The sequence below is a fragment of the Rhododendron vialii genome, chromosome 1a (genome assembly GCF_030253575.1).
Source record: "Rhododendron vialii isolate Sample 1 chromosome 1a, ASM3025357v1".
Classification (NCBI taxonomy): Eukaryota; Viridiplantae; Streptophyta; class Magnoliopsida; order Ericales; family Ericaceae; genus Rhododendron; species Rhododendron vialii.
The window spans coordinates 13,456,529-13,473,078 of record NC_080557.1 but is presented as its reverse complement, the minus strand read 5'-3'; the positions used below and the strand labels follow the sequence as shown (position 1 = coordinate 13,473,078).

The 16,550-nt window shown below is 36.3% G+C and overlaps 1 protein-coding gene across 1 annotated transcript; it reads left to right on the top strand.

Annotated features, from left to right (window-relative positions):
• Positions 1-3,728: 3,728 nt before the first annotated feature.
• On the top strand, positions 3,729-6,855 carry LOC131336487 (uncharacterized). The gene is made up of 3 exons (XM_058372356.1): positions 3,729-5,715; positions 5,813-5,931; positions 6,019-6,855. Exons 1-3 carry the CDS (start codon positions 3,924-3,926, stop codon positions 6,409-6,411), a joined length of 2,304 nt encoding a protein of 767 aa, XP_058228339.1. The 5' UTR covers positions 3,729-3,923; the 3' UTR covers positions 6,412-6,855.
• The last annotated feature ends 9,695 nt before the right edge of the window (positions 6,856-16,550 follow it).

The window sequence follows — 16,550 nt, the reverse complement described above, 5'->3', positions numbered from 1 at the left end:
AAATGTCTCCTTTATATATATAGATATACATATACACATTTAGGATCCAATAAGGGATCATGTACGGCCTTACCGTGCAGGACTCTCCTTTTCCAATCGAATTGTGACGATCCGAGCTGCTCAAAGTGTGTAAAACGTGATTTTAAAGGTACTTGCGAGAAATCAGCAAAAAAAATGATCGGAAAGGGCTTGATCCTAGCAGTTTTTAACTGAATCGTTCAATAGAAAACTGTTCGGATCAAGCCCTTCTGAATCATTTTTTTTGCTGATTTCTCACGAGTACCCTTAAAATCAAGTTCTAATCACTTTGAGCGGCTCGGATCGTTGCAATTCGATCTGAAAAAGGGAGTTCCGCACGGTAAGGCCATGCGGAATCCATCATTGGATCCGGACTGTATATATACATATGTTTGAATCCAAAAGATAACCAACGCTCCAGATTTATCTCTTCCTTCTGCATAAATCTCTACCCTCCATTCTACAAAATAGCATGTCCGTAAATTGATAACTTTTTTTGACCATTTTCTAATCACACATTTTCCTTCTATTTTCTATTTTGGAAGAGAATTGGGGAGTAAACGTAGGGGGTGTTCCAGATAACCTTCCTTTTTTAAAACTTCTTTTTTTTCAATTTTCAAACTCAAATATAATGAAAATGAAAAATATTTTTTTGATTTTTCTTGCACCGTATAAAAGATCTCAATGAAATTTATCAAACAAGATCCATATTGGTAGAAAAATTATTTGCGTATACAGATAATTTTTGGGCTTGAAATTATCTTCATTTTTCTAAAACCTTCATTTTGTTTAGTTGGAACACCACCGTAATTGCTTAATTAGTGGCAAAGGCTAATTGGCCAAGACAATTGCTTAATTACAGTAGATTTTTGTTAAATCTTTCAACGAATTCTTTTAGTTATTAAATTTTTGATTTGGTGGGTAAATATTTCATCCCTTGAATCCGTATATTTTGGACCATTAGATTGGTACATATTTTTTAAACGGAATTAGTTTTTGAATTTGTATATACGGGTAGTATAGCCAGCGACATATTTGAAAAGAATTAATGAAATGAAACCTAAAATACTCCTTCCGATTAAAAAGAAAACATTTGGCCCTTCTAATTAAAATTCAATTTGTATGTATCTCCAAACATTTGAAATCCCATGATTTATGGGATCGATTATAAACTGAAAAGGAGAATACGTACATATATGGAATTGATTTAGTCTATTTTAAATCCATAGATCGATAATTGAAAAGGAATCCATAGGTAATTGATTTAGCCTTTTTAAAAGGAGAATTACGTACATATCACTTGAAATATAGACAAAACTGTATATAAGGAGTCATTTCCGCCTCCTATTTAGGCATTAGGTAAAATATATGAGAAGTCCACAACCTAAAAGGAATATACCTTCTATTTAGGAATGTGTGAGTGAATGGTTCCTTGTGATTTCCTTATCACATAAGATTTAAATTTTAGAAGATTTAAACTTATCACTACGTTTTAGAAGTTCCCGTTTCTTAGAAGACCAATCTACTGTGTGCAATTGATACCTTCTATTTAGAAGTCCACATTTTTTGGGTTTGTTTGTCACATGCATAGATTTTCCATGTCCTCCAACTTCTGAACGACCATTACCTATCGTGAGGTAAGTTCGATTTTTTTTAGTACTCACTAAAATTCGATTTCTTTCTTGAACGATTTTTAATCATATTGGGTTTCTTTTGCCAAAAACAACTTCCTAAACGACCATTACTGATAGTGATATAAGTTTGATTTTTTCAGTTCTCATGCAAGTTTGATTTTTTTCATGGACGAGTTTTACTCATATTGGATTTCTTTTGCCGTAAATTAGGAGTTTCTTGACTAATTTTTTTTAGTTTTATTGCAAGGGATTCAAACATCAAAGGATTTTTGTAACGCCCCCAATTTTGGGTACGTTAAATGAGGCATTTATTATATAATAAAGAGAGTCTGGCTCATTATTACATCATAAATACATCATAAGGAAAATGTACATTTATTCAACAAGGAAGGAAACTAGGGTTCCTAATACTACTTTGCTTGCTCTTCCATCCTAGCAAGCTCCTCTGCTCCAAAAGCTTCCACGGTGTACATCTTATCATGTTCATCTAAGAAATCTGACACATTATACCAGCGTCGCCACCCATATAATATGTCAGGGTCACCAAAAAGGCAACACCGTGAGCTACAACGCTCAATAGAGTAAACCCTACCCACTAACTCTTAACTTACAAACAGTAAGTCATATACGACGAATAGTACAATCACATATCCACATTCACTATTCAAGTATCGTTGGTGTCCATGTTTTTTTTTTCTGTGTTTCTCCTACGCAACTCATCGTAGACCGTGTCTCCATTTTCACTTTTCTTCACCAAATCAACATTTTCAAAAATCCGTTTTTAACACACCCAACCTCGGTTCCGCCGTTCCGGGTTCCCGAGTATCCTCACAATGGTTCCGCCGTCCCGGGTTCCCATTGGCACACATTTGCATTGGCTCCTCTCCGTGGATAACCAAGCCACACACCCAACCTCGGTTCCGCCGTCCCGGGTTCCCGAGTATCCTCACAATGGTTCCGCCGTCCCGGGTTCCCATTGGCACACATTCACACACACACATCTCACATAATGCCATCAAAATCGGTCATTATGTAGTTTCAAAAATATTTCCTCCTTCGAAACACATTTTTCTTGTTAACCACACCCTAGGTGTCATGTTTCTATTTTCTCGATTTTCGTGTCTCGTTCTCATGCATAGACTCCGCGGTAGGACCTTTCACATACGCAACCATAAATCATTCATTGTAATCTAACAAGATCATCCAATTCTATATTGCTAAGCATGCTCGAAAAGATCAAAATATGAATACTTCAATTCAAGCGTTAAAATCTTATCTTTCGAAAATCGTTATATCTTACTTTTTGAGAAATTCAATACAACATATGTTTATTCAAGACAAAGTCATTTATCCAACATGTTCCTACCTCCATTAGTGAGATAAACTTATTGACAATCATGCATTTTAAACGATAAGCTTATTTACTTGAAACCAGTGTTCTAAAAGGCGGGATTAATCGCCCATTAATCGGCGATTAATCGGAATTTTGCCCTCTCCGATGAGATTAATGCCTAGGCGGATCGATTTGGCGGTCGGCCGGTTAATCGGCGTTCGTCGGCGATTAACCGGCGATTAATCGGTCGGCGGTTAATCGGCGCTTAGTCGATTAATCGTTAGAAGGCGATTAATCGGTTAGAAGGCGATTAATCGGGGTAAAATCAGTATTTTTGGAAAATGAAAGGGGGTAACTGTTATATTTTTTACCAGGTTAAAGGGGCTTCGGCTACACTTTTAGCCTTTAGGTCTTCATTCCAGTCGATCGATCGACGATCTTGGACTTCGAGTGAAGTCGCCGCCGACTGTGAAGTCGCCGTCGGCTGTGAAGTCGCCGCCTTCTGCCATCGCCGCCGTCTGCCATCACCGCCGCACTGCTGTAATCTCTCTCTCTCTCTCTCTCTCTCTCTCGATCCCTCTCTCTCGATCGTATGATCTCTCTCTCACAGTTTCTCTCCCTCGTATGATCTCTCTCTCTCTCTCACAGTCTCTCTCTCTCGTAATTTCTGTTTCTATTTTGAAAGTCCATGGTATATATGGCCACGACTGGACTGTGGACAGTGGCCATGTGGAGTATTTTTTTTTTTTTTTTTAATCTTAAAACAGAAGTGTAGTATTGACTATTGACTATTGAGTATTGACTGCATTGTTAATCTTAAAACTTAAAAGTTAAAACAAAGTGTAGTAATTTTTTTTAATCTACTGATGTGTATTGACTGTATTGACTGTATTTTTTTTTTGTGTGTGTGTTACTGGTGTAGTCTATACTGATATAAAATGTCAATGAATCCCACTCATATTCCATCTTCGGAGGCCTCTAATTCTGCGCCGCTATTGAAAAGAAATTCAGTTGATGTTGGATGGGATTATGGAGTTATTGTGGATCCTAGCAATAAGGACCGCCTACAATGCCTTTTGTGTGGGAATCAGTATACTGGTGGGGTTAGTAGGATGAAAAGACACATAGCTCAAATTAGGGGAGATGTTGCCTCATGCATTAAGGCAAGCAAGGAAGATATATTAAAGTGTAAGAAGGCAATTGATGATAATGCAGCTAAGAAAAAAAACAAGAAGAAAGCAGCCTTGGAAATTAGGGAGGAAGTGAATATAGTAGGTGATGAATCCGAAGGTGATGAGATTGAAAATGTGGCGGTGGGATCAAAGAAGAGGCCCTATGTTCTTGGTCCCATGGATAGATATACAGATATCAATCCCGATTCTTCTGACACGAGTGGATTTAAGAAGATGAGACAACCAAACATAAATGATAGCTTTTGGAAGGAGAAGAGTCATAAAGTGAGTCAATACTTGGCTCGATGGGTGTACGAAGCCGGCATTCCATTTCATGCCATAGACAATGATAGCTTCAAACGTTTTGTTGAAGCAGTTGGTCTATTTGGCCCGGGATACCAACCTCCAAGCCAATACCAACTAAGGGAACCATTGTTGAAGGAGGAGGTGGAGAGAACCAAAACATTACTCAAAAAGCAAGAAGAAGAGTGGGCTTCGACAGGTTGCTCTATCATGACAGATGCTTGGACAGACCGAAAAAGGAGAAGCATTATGAACTTGTGCGTTAATTGTAAGCAAGGGACTTGTTTTCTTTCTTCAAAGGAAGATTCAGAGGCGTCACACACGGGGGTGTATATCTTTGACTATGTTGACAAGTTCATTGAAGATATTGGGGCACAAAATGTAGTTCAAGTAGTGACGGACAACGCATCCAACAATATGGCCGCGGCAGATTTGCTAAAGATCAAGAGGCCTAACATATTTTGGACCTCATGTGGCACCCACACAATTAACCTCATGCTTGAAGGAATTGGTAAGCAATCCAAGTTTAAAGCAACTATTGATAAGGCCAAAGCGTTCACTATATTTGTTTATGCTCATCATAATACATTGGCGATGATGAGAAAATATACGAAGAAGAGAGACATAGTGAGGCCGGGTGTTACTCGATTTGCTACATCATTCTTGACTTTACAAAGTTTGATGGAAAAGAAACAAGAATTGCGAGCGATGTTTAGTAGCAATGCATGGGGTGAGAGTAAATGGGCTAAGAGCCCAAAGGGAAAAACGGCATATGCTACCGTGATGAGTCAGGCATTTTGGAATGGCGTAACCTTATGCTTGAAAGTGTTTGGTCCGTTGGTGATAGTTCTTCGACTTGTTGATGGGGATCGTAAGCCCTCAATGGGCTTTGTATATGGAGAGCTCACAAAAGCAAAAGAAGATATCAAAGCGGCATACAAGCAAGTTGAGACTAACTACCGGCCAATACTAGATGTCATTGATGGGAAAGCTAAGGGTCGGCTAGATAGTGCATTGCATTTGACAGCTTACTTTTTGAATCCTTTTTACTTCTTCAACAATTCTACCATTCAAGATGATCCTATCATTATGGATGGGGTTCTTACTTGTGTTGAAGCTTTCTTTCCCGATGATGTCAATGTTCAAGATGAAGTCATCAATCGAGAGTTGTTGAAGTACAAGAACAAAGAAGGTGGATTTGGAAGACCATTAGCCGCAATGGGATGTGCGACGAACAATGACTCTTATGATCCGGGTAAATAAGTAGTTACTTTCCTTCTTAGTATTATTCTTTTTGCTAAGTTACTTAGTTACTTAGTACTATTTTTTTGTGTGCTTTCTCTCATGACTAGTTGGATGGTGGTCTAACTATGGCAATCATACACCCAATTTGAAAAGAATGGCCACTCGAATTCTCTCTTTGACTTCAAGTTCATCGGGGTGTGAGAGAAATTGGAGCACTTTTGAGGGAGTAAGTACATACACGCACTCTCTCTCTCTCTTTCTTTGTATATATATGCATAAGAAATTATATTAACTGAAGATTTTTTTTGTATAGATACATACAAAGAAAAGGAATAGACTAGATGCGACAAGGTTGAACAATCTAGTCTATGTCCAATTCAATGCCAAACTCATCAACAATAAAAGAAATGGGAAGGATGTATTACGTACTAAAGAATCAACAAATGCACAAGGATGGCTAGTTGAAGGTGGTGACGAGGAAGTTGACCCGGTTTCGGGACTTACATGGGAGGTAATTGGGGAAGCTACGGGAGCGGATGAAGTCCTTCAACCTAGAAGGACTACTAGAAATATTGGAGTACGAGAACTACATGAGGAAGATTTTGTGTCGGAGGATGATACCGAAGAGGAGGTAGATGAGGATTTTGAGTGTGAGTCCGATGGAGAAGAAGTTATGCATGGATATGGAGAAGAAGAGGATGAGTAATTGACTAATAATTTCGTACTTGATTTCATTTGGTTTGAACGTTGAAATTTGTAATTGACTAGTAATTTTCCGTACTTGTTTTCATTTGGTTTGAACGTTGAAGTTTGTAATTGACTAGTAATTTTCCATACTTGATTTTATTTGGTTTGAACTATGAATATTGAACTTCTATGTCTCTATATTTGAAATGTAGAGAAGTGTTAACATTGAGTATCCGATAGCCAAAGAGAACTAAGAAATTTTTTGGGAGAGAAGATATATCACATAAACTAGAAAAACTGTGATTATTAATGTCAGGGACTCTAGGGAGGTTGTAGAATATTTATAAATAAATAAATAAAAAAAAAAACCCGACTAATTGCTAAAAGGCGATTAATGGCCGATTAATGGGTCTCGAAGCTTGAAGGTGGTCGGCCGCCCGCCTAGCGCCGAGCGCTTTTTAGAACATTGCTTGAAACCAAACAATAGATAATCTTATTTACGATATTGATACTTTGAATCAAGAACATGCTACTCTCTAACGTAGATTTTATACTATACGTAGAGTTATTGGATTAGGGTTCTACGTATACTTAGGGAAGTGAGTAGAGAAAATCTACATGATCGTAATGTCATTTCAAGATTTTGTAAAACGAGCTTGCTATTTATTCCTAATACTTTAACTTGCCTTATCATAAGCAAAATAACTAAAGTTATACTAGGGAAAATGAGTAGAGATTTATCTACCTTGATCCGAAACTTAGTCGGGGCCGAATAAGCTAGTTGGAAGATTTTCTACGGGCGGTGAACTTGCAAATCTGGACCAAACTTTGGATGGCAGTAACTCGGTCAATATTTGGCCGAATACGATTGTTCTTGGGTCGAAGTTGAAGCTCTCGAAGTGCTCTACGACTTTCGTGAAGGAAGTTGATCCTAGAAACTACTTTAGGTAGGAGAAAAATGGTGATAAAGGAGAAGACAGTATGCTGTCTGGAAATAGAAATCCGAGATTTTTACTGAACTTCGGATGCCGATATCTTTGTCATTTCTTCATCGATTGGGGTGGTTCTTGGGTCTAACTTGAAGGTTTCGAAGTGCTCTACAACTTTTTTGAAGGGAGTTGGTTCTAAAAACTACTTTAAGCAGGAGAAAAATGAAGATTTGTGGAGGGCAGTAAGCTGACTGGAACTGGAAATGGTGTTTGGAGAGGAATGTAAGCAAGGGAGTGAAGGGGTGAGTTGAACTTGAAGTGAGCTTGCTATTTATAGGCACAAGTCTTGGCTCCCTCCCTCCTCCATATGGCCGGCCCCCCCCTCTCCTCTCTTTTCCCCATGGATTTGCTCCATTGTCATGTCCAATCAAGCTTGAAAGCATGCCAAGTCTTCCATGACTTGTCACTTCCATTTGTAGGCCAAATCTTAGGTCATCATGAAGGGTTTTGGACTTGTCAAGTCTATGGGGAGGTTGCTTGCAAGAAGGAATATAATCATGGCCTAGCTTTGTACTTTGGAAGACTAGAATGGGTTGGCATGTAGTCAAAAAAATAGGCTTAAGGCTATAAAGGTTGCTTGTGTAAGTGTCCATAATTTGCACACACACACACACCCTCTCTCTCTCCCCATCCGGCCTCTCCCCCCCCTTTCTCTCTTTGGTACACATATATATATATATATATATATATATATATGAGTGTCTAGGAAAGTAAGTCTAGGATTAATAGGTTTAAGGCTAAAATCTTAGGGTTGCATGCATGCATGGTTAGGTTAACTAGTCTTGGAAGCAAAATGATGAGATTCTTGGCCCATGATTTTGTATGGTCAAATCAAAGCCTTATTGGCAAGTCAAAGGTCGATTAACCAAGGGATAAAAATTCCCCTAACAATTATGGACCAATGGGTAAAGGAATATTGGTGATAATTTGATATGACTAGTCATGGGAATCTATTGTTCAAGGGATAATATTTTTCCTAACATTTATGGACCAAAAGGTTAAAGTTTTCCCTTGCCTTTATTATCCAATAGGTAGGGTAAGTAATGATGCTAGGTAAAGTGAAATGACTAAACATAGGAATAAAATGATTACTCCTACAGTCTAATGGTTTAATAGGGTTCGGAGGGTTTCATAAGGCTCAAAGACGGTCAAAAAGGTCCATCTAGGGTTAGGAAATTGTAACTAGATTGAAACGGTAATTAGGGTTTTCTAACGAATTGGTTGGAAACTAATTCTACTTGCCAAGTAGGATTTCTAGCCAAGAAATATAATTTAAAGATTTATTTTAACTCACTAGAAAAAAAATACGAGTGCTTCTACAAGCATACTTGTCTTTAGAAAATGACTAGATTGCTCGGCGTGAAAGATATAATTTTATAAGTTTCAAATCTAATTATGACGGATTATAAAAATTAAAAAGAAATTTTTAGTAGCAAATCCAAGTAATTAAGATAAAATTTAAATATTTAACGAAATTTTTATTTACCAAAAATCAGGGTCGTTACAATTTTTTTCATTTCTCATGCAAGTTCAATTTTCATATTGGGTTTCTTTTGCCGAAAATTGGAAGGAAAAATATGAGTGTGCGAGAATTTTTTATTTTTGACAACTTTGCATGGGTCTTTTGCGTTAATCCTAACTTTGTTGTTTATTCTACCATCTTCTTACTTTCTTTTGTTGTTTATTCTACCATCTTCTTACTTTCTATTATTTTACTACAGGAAAGATCACAAGAAATATATTTAGAGAATTCTTGCGTTGAGCTTAAATTCGAGGTACTGCAATTTTTTTTTGGATTGCTATCCTTTTTCATGTAGAACACTCACAATAATTTTGTTGTTAAACTTATAAACGTTTTAATTAGGTTCATGGCCAATTTTATTTGTCGTTTGGAACATGCATACTGACTCCTTCATCATTCTTTACAAAATCGATAAGGGAGGACTGGGTTTGAATCCAAAAGACAACCAACGGACCAGAATGTCCCCTCTATAAATCTAGACTGTTGGTTGTTCAAGGGTTATCATCATCACATTTTGGTAACCGGCTAATCAAAAAAAAAAAAAAGGATCCCTGAGATTGATTCCCTGTGATTCAGGGATTTAATTTTTTGCCACATTTAAAAGGATGCACGAGATTGATTCCCTATGATTCAGGGATTTAATTTTTTACCATATTTACCAAATATTGACATTTAAACTTCTATTGATTATCACATAAATTGGAAAATAATGCTTACAGCCACATTTCCGGGTAAGAATGGATCCCTGTGATTCAGGGAATTAATGCCGAAAATTAGGGTGGTTTTCAAACGTTTTTTTTTTAACAGTAAGATCAATCGTTTGCTACTTCAAACCTTTCATTTTTTTTTTTTGACATAGGAAAAGAAAGAGTGCAAAACTAATTAATGCCATATTCTTTTTTTTTTTTAACAGCAACACCCTATTCTTTTTTCCCTTGATAGTTGTCAAAACAACATTTTTTTGCAAGATTAACAAATGGAGTAATTGTAAACCTTTTTTCTCATTTTTTAAAACTTCGTTTCATTATAACATGTGTTGTTATTTACACTCTTTTAAACATTACCATATATGCATCGATGAAAATATTATGATGTTAACCAAACACATCGCAAACTGGAGTTTTGTGTTCCTTTTTTTTTTGTCACTCATTTAATATTATGGGAGTCTATATATATCTTTAAAATGTTTTCTGTTGTTATTCCCTTGATAACTTTTGACTATTACTCTCTTTCAAATTTCAGATAACTTCTCGGGACTTAACTAATTGTGGACAATCTAAGCGTCTATGGCCATGTGAGTTGAACCGCTTCATTTTATACCTTGGTCGTAATAATCAAATTAATTGTTTCCTATGCATTCGGTGAATTTTTCAATTTCTTATGTAGCTCGACGGTAACTTGTAGAAAATGTAAGAACTATTTACTCAATTGCATTGCTTAATCTTATTTTATATATTTGATTCATATTTGCTTTGTTTTATTTTTTCAGTACAAAGGTTACGTGTCTTTGAGAAAAAAATGTAATTGTGGTGATTCATGATGAGCAAGAAGTTAATCGTATTTTTATGCATGGAGTATGCCTACCAATGCCATTATTACTTTACTCCCTTTATACTGTAAGGGGTCAACGAATTGATAAAAGGGATGTGGTGTCATACAATACATACCTTTCGAGAAAATATAATTCTCATATCAATGTGGAAGTTTGTCCTGGAATAAAATCTGTTAAGTATATTCACAAGTACATCTACAAAGGTCATGATCGTACCATGATGGTGTTGAGAGACGAATAAACAAGATATAGAATTAAGGTAACTATTATTAGTTATCATTTTACTTTTACAAGAAGAAATTCTTGCTCATTAATTATTTTTTTAGGCTGTTATTCATGTTCCTAATTGTGCTTTTTGGATGAAGTAGATATGCATTGGTACAAAAACTCTTGGGAGGCAGATGGAGAGACAAATTTCAAGACAATAAGATCTATGTTGAACACCTTTTTTTTCCCCTACGTAGTGTATCAGATTTGACTCTATATAAATTTTTAGATTTTTTATGCATGTTAAAATTGGATTCTATGAATGCAACATGGTATTGGTTTTGAGTTTTGTGGTTTGGATTAATATAGTTCAGTGTGTATCCTATCAATGCAATTAACTCGGTATATGTGGTTAGGATTATCATTGGTAGTGATGTACACACGGGTAGAGGCTTAACAAATAAAACTTTTTGTTGTGGAGTGCTGCAGGCATAGGTAATTAGCATATTAAAGTTTTGCAACAACAAAAATATACCGTATTTTATTTTGTTCCTACCCATTTTTTTCAACATGTCATCCCTTTGCTCATTGCTTGACCCGTAGCTTTCGTTGTCTTCAAAATGTGTTGCGCCGTGCCTTCAGGCACGGGCATTCGCTAGTATACATTATATTCTACGGTATATATTTTTTATATGTATATATGTAAATAACAACCAAGCCCTGCTTTTTAATCTTATTATATATACAGAAATAAATAGTAGATCAAACTGTTTAGAGAGTAGGAAAAAATAACGGCTCATGACGTGTTTTGATAATTAATATGAGTTAAGGCTATTTTTAGCATTAACAAATATTTTCAGCATGTCCTTGACGAATATTAATTATCAAAATATATCTTTGACCGTCATTTTCCCTTAGAGTAGTCCTTTGAATCCAACGACAGAGATCTTAGGGCTTGGCCACTTTTTTTTTCCTTGGGATTTATCTCGATTTTTTCAAAAATATTTGAATAAAAGTCGTATTTTTTTGTTTTTCGATTCTAGTTGTTGAGATGAATTAATAGGGGTAAAAGTTTATTGCAAAATGAACAAACGTGAAAAAAAAATTGAATAAAGACAAAAAAAACATAAATTCTTAGTCTCAGTTAGGTCCTCCCGTCTAAATCCGTCAAATTAATCCCGTTAAATGATAGATTGGACTAGCGGCAATATTAAATCAAACACGTTGTTCATTTTTTATTTTATTTTTGTCAATCGATAGAAAAGATCATTTTATATTAGATATGACGTACATAGTACAAACCCGGAATACAACATCAATTGCAAGAGTTCACGAAACAACCTAACCCAACAACTCATCTAATATCTAATTCAAGAAATAAACCCATTATAGGGTAGAAACAAAGAAATAAATGATAAGCTCATCTAATATCTAATACAAGAAATAAACCTATTATAGGGTAGAAACAAAGAAAGAAAGGAAAAGCTCATCTAATATCTAATACAAGAAATAAAAAAACAAATGAAAAGCCCTCTAAGGAAATAATACTCATACGCAGATAGGAAGACTCGAACTCCTGACCTCCTAATAAGATGCAAAAGTTCTGACCAACTGAGCTAACCTCAATTAGTTAAACATGTTGCTCATTTAAGCATAAAGAAAAGATAGCCTTTCACAATTAAAGCCCAATTTTCTTAGCAGTTGCACATGAATTTTTAAAGGAGAAATTTCTGGCCGGTCCTATTTTTTTGTTTTGGGTTTCATGGGGATCCTATTTGTAAGTGTTATTCCATCTAGGCCCTGTTTAAATGTGTTTTTACTAATTTGCCCTTTTGAATAATTTTTGTTTTGCTTGCTTACAGAATTCTTGGTGTGAATTATGGAGAAAGTCTTTGTGTGAATTCTGGGTGAAGTCTTTGTGTGAATTCTGGGTAAAGTCTTTGTGTGAATTCTGAGTGGTGTCATGGTGTGAACTATGGGTGTTAATTCTGGATGAAGTCTTAGTGTGAATTCACACTCTTTTTCAGAATTTATACCCTTTTGCAAAATTCACACCAACAAAATCAAGTTACACAATTCACACCCTAAACTCACTGTAGAAAGAAAAAAAAAACCGTAAACAAATCACACCTAGAGGTAGGGGAAAAAAGGCACTAGCCACACTATCATCATATTTCTTCCTCTCCTTTCGGCTTTTCAAGGGAAAAAAAACAAACAAAGAATACATATACCATACACCATATACATATGCAATTAGATATACGAAACCATTAACTAATCCACACTGAACAAATCCACGCCGAACTCTGCCTCACCCTTGAGGCAAAGGGCGGTGGCGGTGGTGGTGCGGAGTTTGACGCCAGAAGTTGTTAGGCAGATCTAGAAGTTATTGTGCGGCTTTACGAGCCGGGTGAAGTCAATGATGCGGGGGTATTTTGGCCAGCGACGCTCTTTGTGACTAAGAGATGTAAGGGAATGGCTTTTCCGCGCGATGCTCTGGCAAGATGCGACAAGGACTTCGTAAGCGGTTTCTTGGAGCTTCAAGTCAAAGAAAGAGAGGACGAGCTGGGCGGTGAAGGGGTTAGGGAGGTGGTCGTCGTTGAAGGGTGGAGCAGGAATTGGGGATAAAAATGAGCGAAGATCTGGCTTCTCGCTTGAATGCTGGGGATGTGGGGTATTTAGGACAGATCACTTAAAACGAGAGTTATGCAGGTAGGGTTTGACGTGGGATGGGTCTAGACAGTTGAATGGAGACAAAAGAGGACCAGCTTGGAAGAAGCCCTGAATTTTTCTCGACTTACACACTACCAACATTATCAACATTAAACTGCACTTTGTTATGAGCTTATTTTAATTCTAATCCCACGGATTCAGCATCGTCCAGTACAATTCATTTTCCTGAAATACCATAACTAGAATTGATTAAAAAAAATTCCATAGCTAACCAAGTTTAGCACTATTAATCACTTTGACCTTTGGAAATATTCTTTAAATTTTCCTTATGATCTGTCTGATAAAGAGAAAAAGTTTAAGCTACTCGGGCTTCACACAAACAGCTTAATCCTACGCCGCTTCAAATTGCCAATGTAATCGATTATGGAAGTTCATGACAGTCCCATAATTAAATCCATCTCACAGCTCTCGCCTAATTATGATCTCGTTGAGAGAACTCACTCTTTTCATTTCTCATACATTTTGAGTGGCAACACATAAAATTTGCCAACACAAACAAAGTTTTTATGTCTTCGCTCCTGCAAAGTTGTATTCTTAACACATTAAGGGATAAAGTTATTATCAGGATCCTCAAAAAAGATTTTAATTAAATTGAGTAGCTCCAAACATTTGTGTGAAACCCAAAGATGAATTCTACACAATACCATATACATTTGGCGTACACCAAATGGTGTATCCATAGTCGGACTTTGCTTGATTTTCAAGCTCATACTGCTAGTTAATCTCTATCTCTATCTCTATCTCTATCTCTATCTCTACTACTACTTATAAAAACGTGAAGAGCCTAGAAGTGTTTCCCACACTTTTATTCCCAAAAATACCCTTTTAAAAACCAAGAATTACAAACCTAGCACGCGGGGCTTTCCCCCTGAAACTAAAACGATGCATAACGGCAGCATGTAAACCAATAAGTTCCGGCCTGATGCTATCTCTTGCAAATGTTTTGCCAAGAAAAGAGAAAAGGAAAGGCTCCGTTGCGCACCCCATCTCCTCTCTCGCTTATTTTAAAAAACTTCTCCTTGTCCAAAACCCTATTAATAGGCTGCCGGCACGCAAGAAAGGCGTAGAAGAAAATAATTCCCAAAAATAAGAATGATTGGTCCCGTTTCAGAAACCTTTTTAAAAAATAAGCGACTTATTTCACATTTTCAAACTCAAAAATAAAGTAAATGAAAAATATTTTTTAATTTTTTTTTGCATCGTATAAAAGATCTCATCGAGATCTTCCAAACAAGATCCATATTGCATATTTTTAGATTTCAATAAACCTATAATTTTTGAGCTTGAAATTGCTTTTTTTAAAAATAAGGACTTATTTTTTGTTCCGGAATGGAGCCTAACGCAGAATGTTCCTCAATCAAGCCTTAGACGGGTTCGTGGTGGAAGAAATACTGGCAGCAGTTGTGGTGAGGAAGAGGAATCGAACGGCGGAGCCCTCACTCTGGCAGTGTTGTGTAATAAGACTCTGTTTCCAAATTGAATTCCCATTCCCATTGCGCCTACGCCACCGGTAGCGAGGTTCTTGGAGAGGGGACAGATTATTCAGAAAAATGTATGATTCGGTATCTTTATTTATTTACCCTCTGTTGTTAATTGTCTCTGTGTGTGGCTTCCATTTTTTCACTGATTTGGTGTACTGTGATAAAAAGAATAGTTTCTATTCATCTTCAAAATTTCCAGTACGCCCTAGATCTCTAATAGAAAATCTACGTGAAGATATGCTTGCCCAATGAGTTTAGCATAGGGCTATCTGGTAGAGAAAGATTACTTAATGCCCTGGGCGATGCCACATGGTGCTTCACACTCATTCACCACCACGGTTTGATATCCAAGACTAAGTACATAAACCCCAAACCAAAATGTACTTGGGGAAGGGCCCGTTACACTGAATAATCTCTCAGATAGATAACTTACGCTTTAGACATAATCTAATGATCATTTCAAAAAAAAAAAAAAAAATCTAATGATCTTTGTTGTAGGATGCTTTTTGGATTATTGATACAATGGACTATATATGCTTTTCTGCAAACTATTCTTGTTTTAGGTCATTCTTAGAACCTACATAATTTTATTCCTAGACATTTAAAATTTTATTCCTAGGTTATACCAATCAAATGGATGTATTAGAAACCTTGTCAAACATTATGAACTCCTAAGAGCATCCCATTGTAATAAACAAATGAGTGTGGATAAACAAATTTAACAAAAATGCTCAAAAAATATCTCACATTGTAATAAGCAAAGTTACAAGTCTTTCAGCAAATAACCAAATTTCACACATTCTATAACCAAGCTTAACAACTTTTACCAATTACCAAAACTCAATAACTCAAAAACACCCCACATTGAAATCGTCTCGTCGAGACGAATAATTTGGTGTGGTCGGGTGTGTGATTGGAACTCGTTTGCGATTGGACAAATGTGCATCGTGTGTTGTGGGGTTTTTTTTTGTTAGAGATACAAAAATAACCAATGTGGAGGTAGAGATTGTTAAGTTTGATTATAGACTAAATGGATAATCAAATACTGACGTGATATATTTTGGTTATTGATTTTGATTATTACCATTGCGAATGCTCTAATAATTGTTTGACATACTCTATCTTCTTATAATCTGGGTTTCTCAGATGGGAGTAGGTTTCGGTGTTCAAGAGGTATGCTTGCTGGGAATTGAAGCCTAGTCGCAGGAAAAGTAATTTCTTTTCTTTGAGCTGAAACTGCATTTTTGAAGCAAGAAATAGGGTCTTGATTGCTGGAACATGATTTCTTAGTTGCTGAATCTGTTTTTGAGTGCTAAATCGTAACTTGTTGCTGAAATTGTGATCTACAAGCACTGAAACTACACTTAGGTGCAGTATGTTGATGGATAAATGCTGGAAATTGCTACTATGTGCTGAAACAATAACTTAAAAGTTGCTAAAACTGAAGTTAGGTGCAGGAAACATGAATTAGAGATGCCGAATTTGTTAATAGGTTGATGAAAAACTGTTGTTTTGATGCCAAAACGCCTCTGTAATTGCTAGGAATCATCTCTACGTGCATGGATTTGGTGGTTAGGTGCTGGAAACTGTTCTTGTTTGTTTAGAATATGTCTCTGAGAATTGGGATATGAGTTCTCATCTTCGTAACTGAAAATCAATAGTTATACTTGATTG